The following is a 17,163-nucleotide window of genomic DNA, read 5'->3' as shown; positions in this document are numbered from 1 at the left end:
CCCTACTAATTTAACAGATATTTCACACATTGTTAAAACTTTTTAATATCTAACAGCTCAGGTCATGAGGGCCCCACTAAGATCTTCATAGATAGCTGCTTAAGAAGGAAGCTCTAAACTACAATCTAGATTATTGGGTTGAAATATATGGAACAGTATTTGTTCATTTTGTTCTGCTTTCCTTGAAGATTCCTATCTGTTTCTGCTTATTGTTGTTAGTTCTTGTTAAATGCTGGCCATGATATTGACAGGTTGTGGGGGTTTTTTCCTTCATATGCATCTGTTCAAAGATCAGATTTAGAATCTTATAAATAGCACTAAGCTCATCGCTGTTGAAGCAAGGGGATATTTTAGGTGTTTTCCAACACGTAAATTCAACTGACTGGAGTTTTCATCAAATATCTTAAAAAGTGAGTAACCTTAACTCCAAATTCTTTTGGAAAATAAATTTATCTTTTCTGAACTCTGTTATACAGATTGTAGCATACCTGGTTAAGTAATTACTTCATTCCTTATAGTGACAGCAAAGAACATTAAAGACTTATTGGAGTTGAACTATTGGGGTAGAGGTACCAACTAAAGTATTTTAAAACATATTCCATGTCAAATCTTTATTGAACAAATGCATAACTGGTGTGCAATTCCAAATAAAACCACAGTAAATAGCTTACTACAATTAATTTCTATTAATTCATATTTACAATGTAAAAATTATTTCTCTTCTAAATTTGGAAATCCTGCACCATTGGTCAGCAGTTAAAAAAATAATATAAGAATAACTTCTACTTTGAATGCTCTAGGTAAATGAAGGAATTGGGTGCCCACAGATTAGTCTGATTTTGGGATACAAATTAGAAACTTTAATATGCAGCATTTCAAGGTCCCTGATGAAATACTAGTCTTTATAACTTTTACCTTACAAAGAGATTTGCAAAGATCTTTTACATAAGCAGCGTGTGCTTGATAAATTTAGAGATACCTATGAGAGTAACCGTGAGAGGAAAAACATGTTTTTGCCAATGGCGTTTGGAAAGTTGGAAAAGAGGGCAAAAGTGAAGAAAATGGGAAATGTTAGGAGAGATTAATTTGTTACATGAAAATCTAAGTAAATTGGGTATGGTTATGGTTATCATGTTATACAACTTCTCTGTGAGTTTTAAGAGTTTGACTAGCTGGGTGGTGAAACACATGCATACATCTATGCATTTATCAGCAAATCCTGCTCAGACCTTTGCCTAAATTGCGGAGGAACTTTAGCTGTGATGAGAGAGGGATCAGGGGGATCTAATCAATGAATATAACCACCTATGGGAGGAAGTAAAGATGGCAAATCCAGACTTTTCAAAGTCCAATTAGACACGGCCCTAAGCAGCCTGGTGTCGATGATCCTGCTTTGGGCAGGGGGTTGGACCAGGCAATCCCCAGAGGCACCCTGCAGCCTCAACCCCTTGGTAGTTGGGGGACTCCCTGAACCAATGCACTGCTCCGAGCAGGTATAACATCTTTGCCCCCTGTGGCTCAGCATAAAGGTGACACTGAGGAGAAACAGGGTTGGTCCTTAATCTTGTGGATACTCTTACTCATGGCATGGGAGGTGGACCTGCCAGTTTTGAAGCTGTTTTGTGGATTTATAATCAGCCATGCTAATAACATAAGCACCTAGACTAAATCTATAAAATATCTTTGCAATTTGAAGCAGTCTATAATGCCAAAAGGAACATGATGTGTTACAGAATCAATGATGTGCTTCATTTCTAATGTTGCTTATATATGATCCAGACAACCAGTCCTGCCTATACACAGGATACGTGAAATGGGCCCAGTCTGTGCAAAATTCAAATAGTTATAAAAACAGTCACAGTGTAGAAGGGAAGACAGACAAGTTGTTCCTTTCTTAGTCTAATCAGTCTGTAGCTACAGAGCTGAACTATGGGTCAGAGAGATGAAAGATGAGTTTTAATGTGTTTTCTTTACTATTCAATCATTCAGTACGCTGTCCTTTTCAAAGGCATGTAGCTAACCAGTGAGAATGTTTCTCTGGTACTCCTAATATACCAACTACAGTATCCTCAAACAGAAATCACAAATTCAATGAATATATTTGTATTTTTCTATTGTTTTATGATAGTCATATATAATACTGCAAAACATAAATAGATGAAAAAAGGAATTTTTTTGAAACCCAAAATACTTCTTAAAAACATTAACTTCTAAGCATTCAGACATGGCCATAAGTTTTTATTTTAAAGTAGGAAAATGAACAGTTTGAAACAATAATTTACATGATATATATCTTCTTTCAAAATTACTTGCATTGTTTTTGGTAACAATAACAAGAGAGAAAGTCTTGTATATCACTTGTAAATTAATATACAATAATTAACAGTAACAGAAGATTAATTTCTCTTGTTACAACAAAAGAAAGTAAAGAGTTCTTTTTTGTCACTTCCAAATTATCATGAGTTTCTACAGAAAGATTCTCTTGAGTTTGTGGCTTTAGGGTTTGCTATTTTCATTTAAGTTTAGGACAATTCAAAACATAGATATTAGCTTGTTGCAAAGGCTATTTTATTGATATTTGCAATTATTTTTCCAACCAGAATGTCAGATTTCGAGCAGTTTCACTTTGACTTTTACCAGTCCAATTATACCATAGATGACCAGGAAGAAAACCTCTATGGAAGCAGAAAGTAAGTATGCCTACAAAAAAAAAAAAAAAAAGAGAGAGAGAGAAAAGGAGATATATCTCAAAGCTCAGATGAAATTAATGACAAAAAACAACATGCAATTGCCAGAAAAGGGCTATATAATCAATACAGTGGAAGTTTTAGTGGAGAGATAGGAGCCATAGCAGTAGAAAGACAGGAAGAATCTTATTTCATCTTTTTCTTATATTTTTTAAACCTATTGGTGACTTCTGCCCATGGAAGGGGACACTGAGGTAAAGAAGTTCTGAGTGTTTTCCCCATAAGGAGTTTTCGACACAGCTGCAGCAGGAGGTTGGGTGTTGCTACAGCTTCCCTGTTCAACAACTGATGGATCTGGTTGGCTTTGGGGCTTGCAGAAGTAAGAAAGAGCTTCATGAGATCATCTAGACTTTCCCCAAGGCAGAATTACTTATAATTGAACCTTTCTTTATAAAGGATTGGGTTTTGTGCTACTTTTATATGTACAGATGTTACAGGTTGTTTACATAATTGGAGTAACTGAACTTCATGTTATTAATGTGGATTTTAGGGCACATATTGCTAGAAATTCTTTAAGCTCCTTATGAGATTCAAAAAAAAAAAAAAATCTAAATATATGGCTCTTCCATTAGCAGTACGGACATATCTCAGGAGTGTCACCAGGCTGCTTAGTAGAAGAGTCAGGAATACCTAAACTTGTGAGTACCCTCACAGTGCCTAAATTTGTGGGTTCCCTCACAGCTCCTAAATTCTCTTTCTCCTCATCCCCAGCCTGGAGGCCTGTGCTGTGCCATTGCCTGAGCTGGATGAGCACAAAAGTGGGTGCAGTGGGCTGCAACGTGCTGGCAGGAGCCCTGCCTGGTTTCAGAGGGGGTTACAGTGAAGGGAAGCAAAGCCATGGTCAGCAGCTTGGCATTCACTACACACAGTGGATACTGTGCCCAGAAAATTTCCAGGTTCCCCAAATTGAAAATAGGTGAAAATTTAAACTGTGGTACATGATGAGCAGCTCTAAGCTATTGTGAAGTCACTCATTTCAGTTACTTATTTTGCTGTGATTTTCTTCTTTTCGCAGGAGCCAGACAGGAGAGAATCCTCCAACCGGTGCTTTTGCCCTATCGGAAAAGCTTCTGTTCCCTCAGAGTTACACAGGCCAGATTTTGCAGCCAATGTACAGTCCTGACACTCTCTCTCATCTTAGTTATGCTGATGGATTTGACGAGGAACCTCCTTTGCTGGAAGGTGAAAATAAAACTATGGATGATGTGTGTGGTTCCTGGGGGTGCCTATACTTTTCTTTGCCAGATAGTGGTAGTCACTAGAGAAACTGCATCAGAGCTGCCAAGCCTGGCTGTGTGAGCTTGAGCCAGCAGCCCCTGGCCCCCAAACCTACATTTTCTTATTTGAATTTGCCAAGGATTCATTCACCCTTATGGCTTATATAGTATATACTTTACTACCACTAGATGACAGCATGACAGTAAGTTTTGCATTCACATTTCCAAATATTTTTCTCCATCCTGCATACATATTGGAACATCTATAATTAATAAATACTGATAATAATAATTTTTGCATATCTAGTAATAAATTTAATAGTTTGAAGATGCTAAATAGCTTGTTTCAGTGGGAAAGAAATTGAGAAATCTGCTTTCAGCTTCAATTAGTTGATCATTTAACTACATGAACAATATCATTCTTTATGATGATTGAACCATCCTAATGCTAGTGGCTGATTTTGTAGTCTACAAAATAATTGTACTACATGAAAAAAACCTGGAGAATTTGTGATTATTTCAGCATAATATAAAAAGAGCATATTTAGCCTGCTTTTGCATACTGGAAGGCAAGTGGAGTTTTTACTACTTAAAAGATACTACTACTACTTTAAAACCAGCAAGATCACTCTGTTTGATATAGATAACTGCTAGATCTCTACCTCTCAGACCTCCAAGCATTTAACTCCACATGCAGCTCACTCTGTGAAAAGGATGTTGAAATATGACTGCTTCTGATCTGCAGGGCTTCAGAGATGCTCGTATCTGTGTACCACATAAATCTGACCAAAGACACACACATTTTAATACAGAAAAACTTTATTTATATAACATTTTGGCTCAGCTTGAGGTGATGGATTGGTGGAATAAGGTAAAGACTTAGCTTTCCAAGCAGATTTAACACATTGCCAGTCTCAGTAATTCTGGCACCCAGTTCTAAACCTAACTTTTCCCTTGCTGGAGCATCTCGGGGAAGATGTTCACGCTTGCAAGCTGAAGGGCTTCTGCAGGAGTTATAAGAGGAATCTTTATGCCAGTAAAGTTAATGGCAGAATTCCCATCAACTTTAACAAGAAAGAACTTTGTTCTGTTTCTAGGGGTCCTCAGTAATTACTTTTTAAATGCAAAAAGAAAAGCTTATAAAGCACTGTAGGAAGTATTATTAACTTGCCTTGAAGGGAAGAATGTCATTTTTAAGTGCCTCTGGCAGTTCAGGCTTAAGACACATCTCTTGTCAGATTTGCCAGAATTAAAGCATATGTCTCTGTCCTCAGTGTTCTACAGTATCTTGAATTCTGCAGTTACTGTTAATTAGCATATTATTCAACATCTAACTTAGTGTGGCATTAGATATATGTGTTTTAAATATAGAATAAACAAATATTAACTTAAAAATGCTGAGGGCATTTTTTGGTTCACTGCCTAAAATGGGATTTAATAAATTAATATTCCAATTTAGCATCAGAGCTAACTCTCAGATCTACTGGGTATATAGCAGGGACATCGTGTTGCTTCTACAGAATACGTCATCCTACAATATTATCTTCATTAAGCAACTAATTTGTTTGCTTGTTTGGGGTTTTATGGTATCTAATTGTGTTCTTGTGAGTAATTAACAATGCTGGAATTTCTCGTTGCAGAACTTGGGATCAATTTTGAGCATATATGGCAAAAAACATTAACAGTTCTAAATCCAATGAAGCCTGCAGATGGCAGCATTATGAACGAGACAGACCTCACCGGACCTATGGTTTTCTGTTTGGCCCTTGGAGCAACATTGCTGCTGGTAGGTTGTGGTAGAAATCTTAAGGGATTTCTTTTCTAACAAGCTAATGCCTAGGTGATAATTCATGTGAAGTTGCAGAAGATGTAGTACTGGCATAAAATGAGTCATTTGCTGCCGTTTGTTCTGAGATTATTAAAAAGTCTCCTTGCTTTGAAACTACCTGCTTAAAGTTTAAATGTAATATAGATGTAATATGGGTGAAGTGATGTATTACTTCCAGTGGCAAGAAAAGATCACACCATTTTTTGGGGTGGGATTTAATATGAACAAAGGACAGATCTGTACAGTGTGTATATCCTGGGGAGGCTCTGAACACCCGAAGCATAGCAGTGTGCACTAGCTAAGGACCTAACAAGGAGATTTTAAAAGAGGGAATAAAAAGGCATAGCAGACCAGCCTGTTTTTTTCTAACACTTACTACTGTTTTGAAATTATCTTCCCTCAGTGTTATTTTGGGTAGTGCAGAGATATCTAAAGAATTATGTATCTAAAATAATTTTAAAAAGGAAATGGAAACAGCCTTTTCCTACCCACCTCAAATTTGCAATACCTTCCTATAAATTTTGCTAGTCCTTTCCTAGGTTATATTCTTTTCCTACACCATCTGCTAAACAAAATATGGTAGCCTGTGTTTAACCTCTTTCCTCTTTATGAATATAGCTTTCCTACAGGAGGAAAGTTGAACAGGATTGTACAGTACTCCCAAATTCATCTATTTATCACTGACAACAGGGGCTCACCACTGCTGCTGAAGTACAGCTCTGATTGTCGGCAGCAATTCATCAGACAGGGATAAGGTGGAACCATTCTGGGAAGGGCTTTACTGTTCTGCAACTGAGGTGAGAGAAACGGGGCTCTAATTCTCCATTTCCTCTGTGATAAATAGTGCTGAATCAGAAGACTCTTGCAAGTTCATACTCAATTTGTAATGTCAGTACAGTACCTTGAATGTGCAAACTGCAATATAAATGGCAAGTATTATTATTATTTATGTCCCTATAAAAATAAAAATCTTTAAAAAACGTGGAAGAGGCAGGAGAAAAAGGAATAAAAGGAAAAGAAGATGGGAAGCTAGAGAAGACAGGCTATTTTCCACCTAGACAAATAAAGATAAGAGGGGAATAAAAGGAGAAAACTCTGAATATATAATCAGGAAAAATGGAAGGAAAGCTAAAAGAAAGAACAGGAAAAAAAGGGTTGTTGTTGATTTTGCTCCCTGAATAGCCAACAGTTATAAGGAATATTAAATTACTATTATTGAAATAAAGTACTTTAATTATCATATTTATTCTGGGATATTAAGCGTTTTAAGTGTCATTAGAAAAACAACTATTTTCAATGCTCCAGTTTTAGGCCAGCAGAACTTGTCTGATACAATCTAACGTTTTTGTGCCACAACTTCACAGCAATAAGACAATGGGATTTCCATGGGCCATCTTATAAATTCAGGCTGCATGTTTTATCTCAGATGCATTTGAATACTAAAGTGACTCTTCAGCTGTGTAAGCTATGATATCCTTCTGTACTTGAATAATTCTCTTCTAATAGCACCAGGAACACAATTTGGTTGAGAGCTTGTTTCCAAAAATAATTTATAAATTTTATTTAGTTTCAGCTTTTTATCTATGGAAAAATATGCAAATATATTCTTCAAATGGTAGCAGTTCTTTCAGAGGACAGAGAAAAAGAGGAAAGGTTTGTTAGCCTGGCAGCAGGACTTGATCTTCCTCATACTGGCGTAAAACAGGGCAACTCCATTGCAGATAGTGAAACAACAGCAGTGTGAAAGTTAGCAGAAGCCCGAGTCTCAGCTGCTTTGCATTTTACATAGTCATTCATACGAAATCAGACTTCCCCATCCACTTAAACTAAGGATAGTAGTACCCACTCTAGGCAGATGCAAACAAGCACACAGAGTCTGACTTTCTTCTAACCTTGTTCCTTCCGCAGGACAAATTTAGTTCTTTCCATTCATCAAAGCCTGCCAGACTAATCAAGCTTGATTCTGGTTTTGCTTACATCACTGTGAATTGGGAGTATTCCTGCGTGTATGAGTCAATATATTTACATATGTTAAGAAAGACTAGAATTGGAACCAACGTGTTTAGCTGCTTTTTTTTTCCTCTCTCATTCCCCTGCACTGCAAATCAAACATTTCACCAAGTGGAGATTTCAGTTAAATGCTAGTGCTAGTGTTAGTGCTGCCTTCATCTCTGTCTCAGTAATTTCTTAAACTAAGATGCTAAATATTGCTGTGTAGAATAACTAAATACACTGAAACAAACAGTCTAAAATATTAGCCTGTAGTGGTTGTTGCATCTGTTTGAGACAGAGCTTTTCTTAGGTGGTCAGCAGTAAAGCTGCCCCAAATCATTGTAGATGTTAAACTTACTACAAATCTTTAATGACTGAAATTGTAATTGACAATAATCTGAGCTGGTATTGCTCTCCCACACTATCTCTAGCTATCATTAATTTTACTTGGAGAAACAATTTTTCCTCATTATTTTATACCAGTAGTATGCAAATGCCAGCAAAGGACTCTGTACCTAAATAGGAAGATTTCTTACACTGTTAGTTCAGGAATAGATCATTCCTTTATGGTGGAACACGGGGGCAGGGAAAGGCCAACAATTGGGACATTGTGAGGATATAGACAACTTGGCTATACCTGACCTACCTTGAGAACTGGAACCAGAGGAGAGCTCAGGTCAAGCTGAAAACAGGATAATGGTGTGTAGGGCTAGGGCCTGAATAATAGACTCTAAAACAAAGTTGACCTCTAGATGAACCTCACAACTAAACATTATCCATTATTAGTATCTGTTAATTAGTAAAATCTGTATTACCATTAGCATTAATTGTTAGTATCTGATCATTAACAAAATACGTATGCTCACTAGTGAAAGATGTAGCTTAGAGAGAATATAATCAGTAGTGAGGATGAAGTGCTGTGAGAACATGTATCCACCTTTCCTTGTTTAGCCTTGTTCAAGGCTGAGAACCCAGTGTTTGGCCTTGTTAGAAACTCCCTTGGTTCTCCTCCATCGAGCCCTGGCCAGGCTTTGGGTGGAATCCAACAGGAGGATGAAACCAGATGTTTCTGCTCAAAACAAAGGTGCAAGTCATTCTGACTTGCTGATTTTTGGTATGTAAGGCTGGACCCTCTTGCCGCGACTTTGGATGCCTCACCTACGGATGGACACATCGCGTAGGACTTCCCACTTGCCGGGACAGGCTCTCCAAATCCTCGCTGCAACCGGGGCCCCCCTGCGACTGTGGATCTGGATGTTGGTAACCTATGCAAGTGGCGATGGATCTTTCTTAATCATTATTCTCCCCATTGTGTAGCAATGATTAGGTGCATTACCTTGCTTGTTCTTATTTTCTATAATTGACTGTATGTAGTAATAATTAAGTGTACCATTCTGTATTTTTCTTATTGATTATTTTCTGTATTACTTGGTTATATCCTTTAATTATTAACAGTAAAATAAGCCTACTCTATTCACTCTGGTGTCTTGAGTTTGACATCCTCGATCAGCAGAACATGGTGCTGATGTAGAGGCAGGTCATATTAACTGAGGCTGCCTTTCACATAAGTGTTCACTGCTCCCCTACTAGAGCTGATGAGCTGTCACCAGCCCACAACATTAGGACCTTCAAGCTGTGCCATCACTAGATTAGACTCTCTCCACTGCATTGCTTTGTCTCTGTTCAGCTCAGATACTGCTGGCATCCCATGATCAGTTTCCACATGAATGGATACAGGAAGAGGGGGCAGAGAAGGAGGGTCCTCAAAGTTGGTTTCCCTCAGATTTTATTAAATTGTATGGATAAGTAAAGTGGGAGGTCTTCTCAATCCTCCTTAACCATCATGGAGGAGATACTTGTAAGTATTGTAAACCATGAAAATAGCTTCAATAATGTTTTCACCTTATCCATCACAAAGAGAATCCAACCATAAGCTACAAAATTATTAGGAAACTGAGACCCTCTATTAGTTTTGGTTCTCATGTAGTTTATCATATGCAATATACAATGTGTGCAATATATGGGTATGCGTGTGTATGCACAAACACACCTGTGTTTTAACTACGTATATATATATAGCTATGTGTTAGGAAGGTGATACATTGTGGCCCTTCATTTGAGGAGTTTATTCCATGGTTCTGAGTTAAGGGTTGTCTCAAGTTTGATCTTTCTTCTTCACAAATGCATGTTCTCATTAGGATGCAAAGTTCCAAGACAAAGCAAACAAAACCATCTTCATCCCAATCACTGTTTATTTCTGATGTACAAATGTTTATTTCTGATACGGATGTGGAAATGACAGTATTGTATAGCCGACATTCAGTATTTCATTTGTTAGAAGCTTGAAGAGAGAGAAAAAATGTTTAACAGTCTTTTGTGAGTGTTCATTTTTGGGAGTGAACAATGCCCTCATGCCTGGAGGTGATCCTTCAAAATGATGGCAAGAGATGAAGAAATCGGTGGTGCTGGGGCCACTATTGCCTGTTGTACTAGCTTTGTGTATAAATTAGAAAACATCAGGCTCCAGGCTGTCAGGCTGTTACCTTTCACAGGCACTAAATTCACACAAAGGAATAAAACCTGGAAGAAAAAACACCTGGGGATTTTTTCATTCATTGGAACAAAAAAAGAACACAAGCTGACAGTTACTACTCAGGTTTATGTTGAAATGAATGTATTGATCTAACCACAGAGATGTGTCTTTCCTATGGTAGTCAAGGGAAAGAATGGACACATTCACCCTGAAAACCAGCATACTTTCAGCAAAGTTTTACTAGTTTTTTGCAGGTCTGCTTAAAGCTGGGGTTTGTAATAAAATGGGAAGCATATCAAGTAAGTCAGGTCATCATTTTACTCAGGACATTTTTCCACAGCCCCATATACACCTATTGGAAGGATGTTTCCTGGCACTAAAATGTGCTTTCCATAATTTCTTCTCAGCTGTTACCAATTAGACCTTCCCAAGTCTCCCCAACCAATTCCTGACCTGTTCAGAGCCCAATGACAGAAAAACTGAGAATCAGCCTCATAACTTTAAGTTAGCGAGAAGCACATTCTCAAAATTGTACCTTGGAATTTTTTTATGCAAAAATCATCCAAAAGTATCATCTGTGGTTTACAATTGAACTGATGTAGGCGAAGCAGGGAGTGTCAACAAGAAAAAGTAACAAACCTAATGCTTGCCTTCTGTCTTCTCCCACCACTTTGCGATGACTTGCTCACTTCTGATGCTTCATGCTTACTCATATTTATTCCAGGCAGGAAAAGTTCATTTTGGCTATGTGTATGGCATGAGTGCCATTGGGTGCCTTGCTATGCATGCCCTACTGAACCTGATGAGCATCCCAGGAGTCTCGCATGGCTGTGTTGCAAGTGTCTTGGGCTATTGCCTGCTGCCCATGGTGATGCTGTCCTCTTCTGCAGTCATCTTCTCGCTACAGTAAGTACCAGTCTCTGGCAGCAGGAATCATATGGAGGACAGTAAGTCAGAATGCTGGTGTTATGCAAAACATTTTGTAAATGGTTAGGTACCGAATTTTGGCTTCCAAAACTGTGAAGAAAAACCCCATTTTGTTTGCGTGTGTGGGTGGAAATGGACAAAACTGGACTGTGTTTGAGAGGGGTGATATAGATTCATTTTAAGATCAGTCCTTAATTCCACTGTTTCCCACTTGGACTGACAGTGCCTTTGGTTTTTGCAGCAGCCTCAGATGTGATTTCTGTTTTGCAGAGTCACCAGTGGCCAAACTCAGGGATCAATTTTAAGAGCAACTGCCAGACTTTGGTTTTATATAGTTGTTTCTTCTGTACCTTTTTTGTTCATAGTATCAGGCTTCCATCCTTATGTAGATCGACTTCTGTGTGACAGAATGAAATAATCAAGTAACCCTTAATGATTTGCAGCATTAGAACAAGTGTTTAAGATGTAGTAGAGTCGTATACCCTGGGGTATAGTTGTGGTGTAATTGCAAACCTGAAAATAACTGAAAACTTTGAAAAAACAAATGTGTGGTGGCATATGTATCTGTGCGTGTGTGGGTGGGTGTTCAGTAATATGCCTATGAATAGGAAATTTGTATGCAAGCCTCTCCCTCCTCGTTTGGTAAGCCTTTTGAGATACAGACTGTGTTTACCTCTCTCTTCACATACAGCAAAGTACAAGGAAGCTCCAGGTCTTGCCTGAAGGCCTTGATCAGTACTTTTATCTGTCATTAACAAGTTATTAATAATGGTTCCCCTCCTTAGCCTTTGTTGTTCACTCACATTTTTAACTCTCCAATGTGTAGCATATGGGACTTGGCAGCTGATGAATAAGGACTGTGCCCCTGTTTGTTTTCTTTGGAAAAGCAGCAATTTTATATATGTATATATTATTTTTTAAGGAAATTATATGGTGCGATGAAGATTTTGGCACAATCCTTGTTGCATGTTTTTGTGGAGGTATGATGGGTTAACCTGACCATATTCCGTGTATTAAAGTGTTTCTGAACTGTCCTTGATGAGATGAACAGTAGTGACACGGAAGAAGGCATTTATTCTCTGTTCTCCTACACTTCCCATATTTTCTTGATTAACCTGTTTAATAATATACCCTAATAAAAGGTGCAGATACATAATCATAGGACAGATGGGGTGAACTCTAAACCAGCTGTTACAACTGTGCAGGGTACTGTTGTCTGTACAAGGAATCCCCAAGCATACGCCACACATTTGTAAATTGTTGCGAAATTACAGAAAGCACATCTTTTGAAAACCTATAAATACTATACTGTGATAGCTTTTACAAAATTAAACTTATTTCTGAAATGAATTGATAACATTAGGTGCCTGTCTACAGGATTCTGCAGTCCCTTCTCATTCGCTATATGAAACTGCTTGAACACAGCAAGTACCAAGGTTAACTATTATGAACATGCTATTAAAATTAAGTGGCAACTTTTAAATCCAACACCTATTTCATTATTTTTAATTTAAAAATTTATTTAAAATAGCAAAGAGCAATACATTCATGATCTTTTCAAATATTTGTAAAAATGTTACTTCTGTCTATTTCAAAGTGTAAAGAACTAAATTTGATGTTTGTTTTCACAGAAAATATAAGTAAGATCATGCATACATCTATTGCAAAGATACATACTAATCCAACAATTTTCAATTTTCATTATTATTTCATGATTCATTTTAATGTTTTGGGTGCTGAATAGTACCAAAGAGAAAACCAGTTATCTTATGCAAACTTGCATGGAACCAGATTTGTTTGTGCCCATCTATGCTGATATCATGTCTGAGCCCAAGCTGATTAGGCCATCTTTCTGGAAGAAACATCAGCAGACTTTTTTCCTGGAAAAAACAACAAAAATTCTTTACTATCAAATCCCTGAAAAGAGTGGTCAAGCCATTTCTTTAACTAAACAGTGAAGGAAATTAATCTAAGAGTGGAGAAAGAAGTTCTTAGACCCAGCAGATGCAAAGGACCCGTTTGGTGACCACATCTGCAGGTTGTGAGAGAGAGAAGTGGAGAGGGTCCACTCATGTCTGTCCCCCTAGCTCAATCTCATGCCAGTACACCCCTAGTCCTCTTGGTCACTGTGAGCATGACATCTGCCTTCTGCCCTTCTCCCATGCTTGAGGATTTGGCCTTCATGGACATTGCCAGACATAAACTGTCTGTAAAGCCAAACCATTCCTTTTGGCAGTAACATGCAGTTAGACCAAGGATTGAATTTGTAAGAGGTATCTCTGGGCTCCAATATGATTTTATGTCACCTTTCCATCCTGTTCACTGCCAGTCCTGGAACAAACCATGAGAGGCCATTGTACTTCAGTGCAAGACAGAGCAGCTGCGGCTCTAAATTTTACTACCTTGTGATAGCCCCCTAAAGAGTCATTATACTAGCTGAAAATTGTCATCGCACAATATGTTCCTGTTGCAGCCCATCCCTCTGCCAGCATGTGTACCTGCTCAAAGAGCCATCCATACCAGCTATGAATTTCTGGCTACCTGTTTAGGTGAACATCTTAGCATCTCCATCCTGGACCAGCAGAGTCCAGAAACTTGGTTCACAGAGCCTGGTGTAATTTCCTTGAATGCCGCTGTATAGGTTTAAAGGACACTTAAACTGAAGGTTTTAAATCACACAGTCTTTAATGTTTTATTTTTAACGGGTTGAAGTTGCAATGAGGTGCTGAGTCACCTTAAAATCAATTCTGTCCTTCCTCCCCCAAAGTCCCAAGAGCTGACACCAAGTACCCTATTGGCTTGGAGACTGGATTGCCAAGAAATGAACTGTTTTATGTTATATGATTGCATTAAGTAAACTAAGTCAATTAAATAAGGAGAGCTTTACTCATAATGGTTTAATTGCAATAATAGTATTAGTGGAGATTATTTCTGATAAATGGGCCTAAGTAAATATACGTAGTCTGTTTCTCACTTCTGATTCTGTTTTGCTGATACTTTGGAAGAGTGGGGCACCAGAAAGTCCTTTAGCAAGTGGCAGAGGTTCATTCATTCTCAAAGTCCTTGAGCCTGACACAGCAAAAGTGTGTAACGCAGCCAATCTCATTATGTAATTCAGCAGCGTATTATGTGCATGATCTCATGCATTTTACAGAAGCAGGCTGCAAATACGGAGTGCAAATAAAGCATATGTGAAACATTACTTATTGGCAAGATTTTGTTCCTACAGGGTTTAATAGTGAGCTCTCTGTAATCTGCAGGAATATTTCAGTGGACTTTGGACCATAGCCCCATAATCATCAGTTCTCCATGCCATCCTGCACTTGAGAGGTGGCAAAATGTAACTTCAGAAGGGCCCAGCTGTCACCAAGAGGCAGTGTGGAAAGCCACTGTCCTTTTGGTGTGCAGAGAAGGATGCCAGGATGAACAAAATATTTTTCCTCAGTGGCTCTTTTCCCATCCCTTGCTTTCTACTCAGTGTGTACTTTTTTTTAAAAGACCAGTTGAGCTTTCTGCTGAGAGGCAGTTACCACCTTTCTGCCCAGTCAGTTGAGGTGCAATTCTTTAAGAGCCTTATTGCCTCTCCTCAGAGTCTGAGGCAGACTTAAAACCTGTGCCGTGTGTAACAAAAATGCAACCCCTCCAGGTCATCAGGCTGCCTGATGGAAGAGTAGGTCTGCAGTGTTCTTTTAGATCCTAAAAACTTCTACAAGATGATTTCTGCTGCAATAGGATCTTTTCTAACTTTAAAATTAAACTAGCTGCTGCATCTGCTAGAGTCGCAGAAGATTTATTTGGAAATGCATTGTCCTTTTAGCAGTACTTCTGATGAAGCTGCTGCTTTTATCCATGCTGAAGAAATTGCCTTTTTGTTTTCTGTTACTATTTTAATTTGTTTCTCAGGCTTGACTTTCATTATGTCAGTCACTCCTTGGTTCTTCCAGTGACTGTTACCTTATCAATAACAAGCTGCTAGACATGAACTTGAATTTGATAAAATTTGATGCTACATTTACTAACAAGTGGACTCTGTCGTGTTTCTTTTGTTTTTTCTCCTAGGGGGACCCTGGGAACTTTGTTAGCTCTGTTTATTATTGGATGGTGCAGTTTGTCAGCCTCCAAAATTTTTACCTCTGCATTGGCTATGGAAGGACAGCAGCTTCTTATTGCATACCCGTGTGCTTTACTTTATGGGCTTTTTGCACTTCTAACAGTTTTCTGAGATATATTTTCTGGTAGCCTTCTTACAGTCTGTTTATGGTTCTTGGAGGGGCGAGAGGTTATTTACTTATTTTTAGATTGCCTAGAGTTGCATTAAGTTCCATTAACAAAATTAGATTATATGATTTACATTTTTTTGCCTAATGGCTGATAATGAAATAAAAAAATCAAGCTAAGAGGTAGATTACTTCAATAATGGTGTTTTGAAAGTCTTACAGCTTAAAGAAAAACATTTGTATTGAGAAGGTAGTAAAAGTGAAAACATATGAAATAAATGATAATTTTAAAAAAGATTCTGTTCTGAGTGTTTAATATATAATACATATACTAGAGAGTAACTGGAAAGCAATAATGTAAATATTTAATAGACCTAGTAAATCAAGGAAAATACAAATTTATTTGTTTCAAAAAAACCCAACTTGCCATCTTATATGATTACTAATTCATATCCAGAATTTATGTGTGTGGGTTTGGGGTTTTTTAACAGAAGTGTGAGTTACCCTGCTTTGTGATGTTGAAGAATTGTCCCAGAGCAGGTTGCTACAACAGACGGAGGAAACTAGAAATGTCATCTAGATTTTGCTTTTTTTTAAGAGGTGTAGCTGTCCAAAACACTATTGTACAGTTTGTAATGTACAGTAATGTTATATTTTAAAATTGCCACTAAACCACCGCCTGCTGTCACTGCAGAAAAGCACCACACAAAGCAAGGGCAACACCTAAAAATGTCTCCTGAAAGGCAGAACTGTATTTGAGCAAGCAAAATACAAATCTCCACAATTTTATCTGCCCCCCAAAAAATCTATTTGCTGCTTTTAGTTTTACAGGAACCTAACATTTTTTATAATAACAATGAAGCACAGAATGCACAAGATGATGTTTCAAAATATAATATTAGAAGTAGCAAGCCATCAAGAGGAAATGGAGATGTGTGTGCAGTCATAACAAGAGCAAAATCCAGTACACAGTGGTAAAGACAATGAATGTAGCTGTAGAAAGGGCTAGGGAAAAGAAGTAGATGAAATAAAGGGAAACGTGAAGGAAATAAATGGCAGCAGATTATTTCATCAGTGGTTTAGGGTGTCTTCCTTCTTGATGCATATTTTTATGATCTTTATTATCCTCCAATTTATTCATTATTTTGAACGCTTTGGTGAAATGCTTACAAAATATTTCTCTCTCTAGACAGATGACCAATGATTCTGTGAGAGAGGGTCCTGCTACTGCATGCACTTACGCAGAAGCTTAGTATGGCAAAACTTCTCAAGAACTCATAAAATGAATTGTGTTCCTAATCCTTTTCAGGTCAGAGGTAAATCAGATGATCAGTTTGTCCTCAAGCTAATGTTTCTGTTTCTGAATTGAAGGACCCTTTGATAAAAATATTTCCCATTTCTGGCATATTTGTTTTTTTGTGAATTCTTGTACAAACCATTCTGGAATTCATTTTACTGAACTCCAGTGGAACTAGCTGAGACTAGGGGTCAAGATAAGTGAACAAAAGGTAATGTGTACTTAGCCAATCCTTCAAAAATCACAACTCATGGAAAAATACTTGCTATGTTTATCCATTTCTTTGTTGCAACGCTAGGAACACAGGCACAGAGAACCAAAGTTGAAAGCATGACCCTGGAGAAAATTGCAGCTATAGCTAGGCAGGATCTAGCTGCATATAAGTGGGAGTGTGTGAATTTGGAA

The 17,163-nt window shown here is 37.8% G+C and overlaps 1 protein-coding gene across 1 annotated transcript; it reads left to right on the top strand.

The window, feature by feature from the left end:
* Window positions 1–2,447: 2,447 nt before the first annotated feature.
* YIPF7 (Yip1 domain family member 7) lies at window positions 2,448–15,748 on the top strand. Its single transcript, XM_074865058.1, has 5 exons — window positions 2,448–2,690; window positions 3,763–3,929; window positions 5,605–5,750; window positions 11,042–11,223; window positions 15,304–15,748. Exons 1-5 carry the CDS (start codon window positions 2,602–2,604, stop codon window positions 15,464–15,466), a joined length of 747 nt encoding a protein of 248 aa, XP_074721159.1. The 5' UTR covers window positions 2,448–2,601; the 3' UTR covers window positions 15,467–15,748.
* The last annotated feature ends 1,415 nt before the right edge of the window (window positions 15,749–17,163 follow it).

This window comes from Strix uralensis, chromosome 4 (assembly GCF_047716275.1).
Source record: "Strix uralensis isolate ZFMK-TIS-50842 chromosome 4, bStrUra1, whole genome shotgun sequence".
Taxonomy (NCBI): Eukaryota; Metazoa; Chordata; class Aves; order Strigiformes; family Strigidae; genus Strix; species Strix uralensis.
The sequence above is the reverse complement of the archived record's forward strand: the minus strand, read 5'-3'. Positions and strand labels throughout refer to the sequence as shown.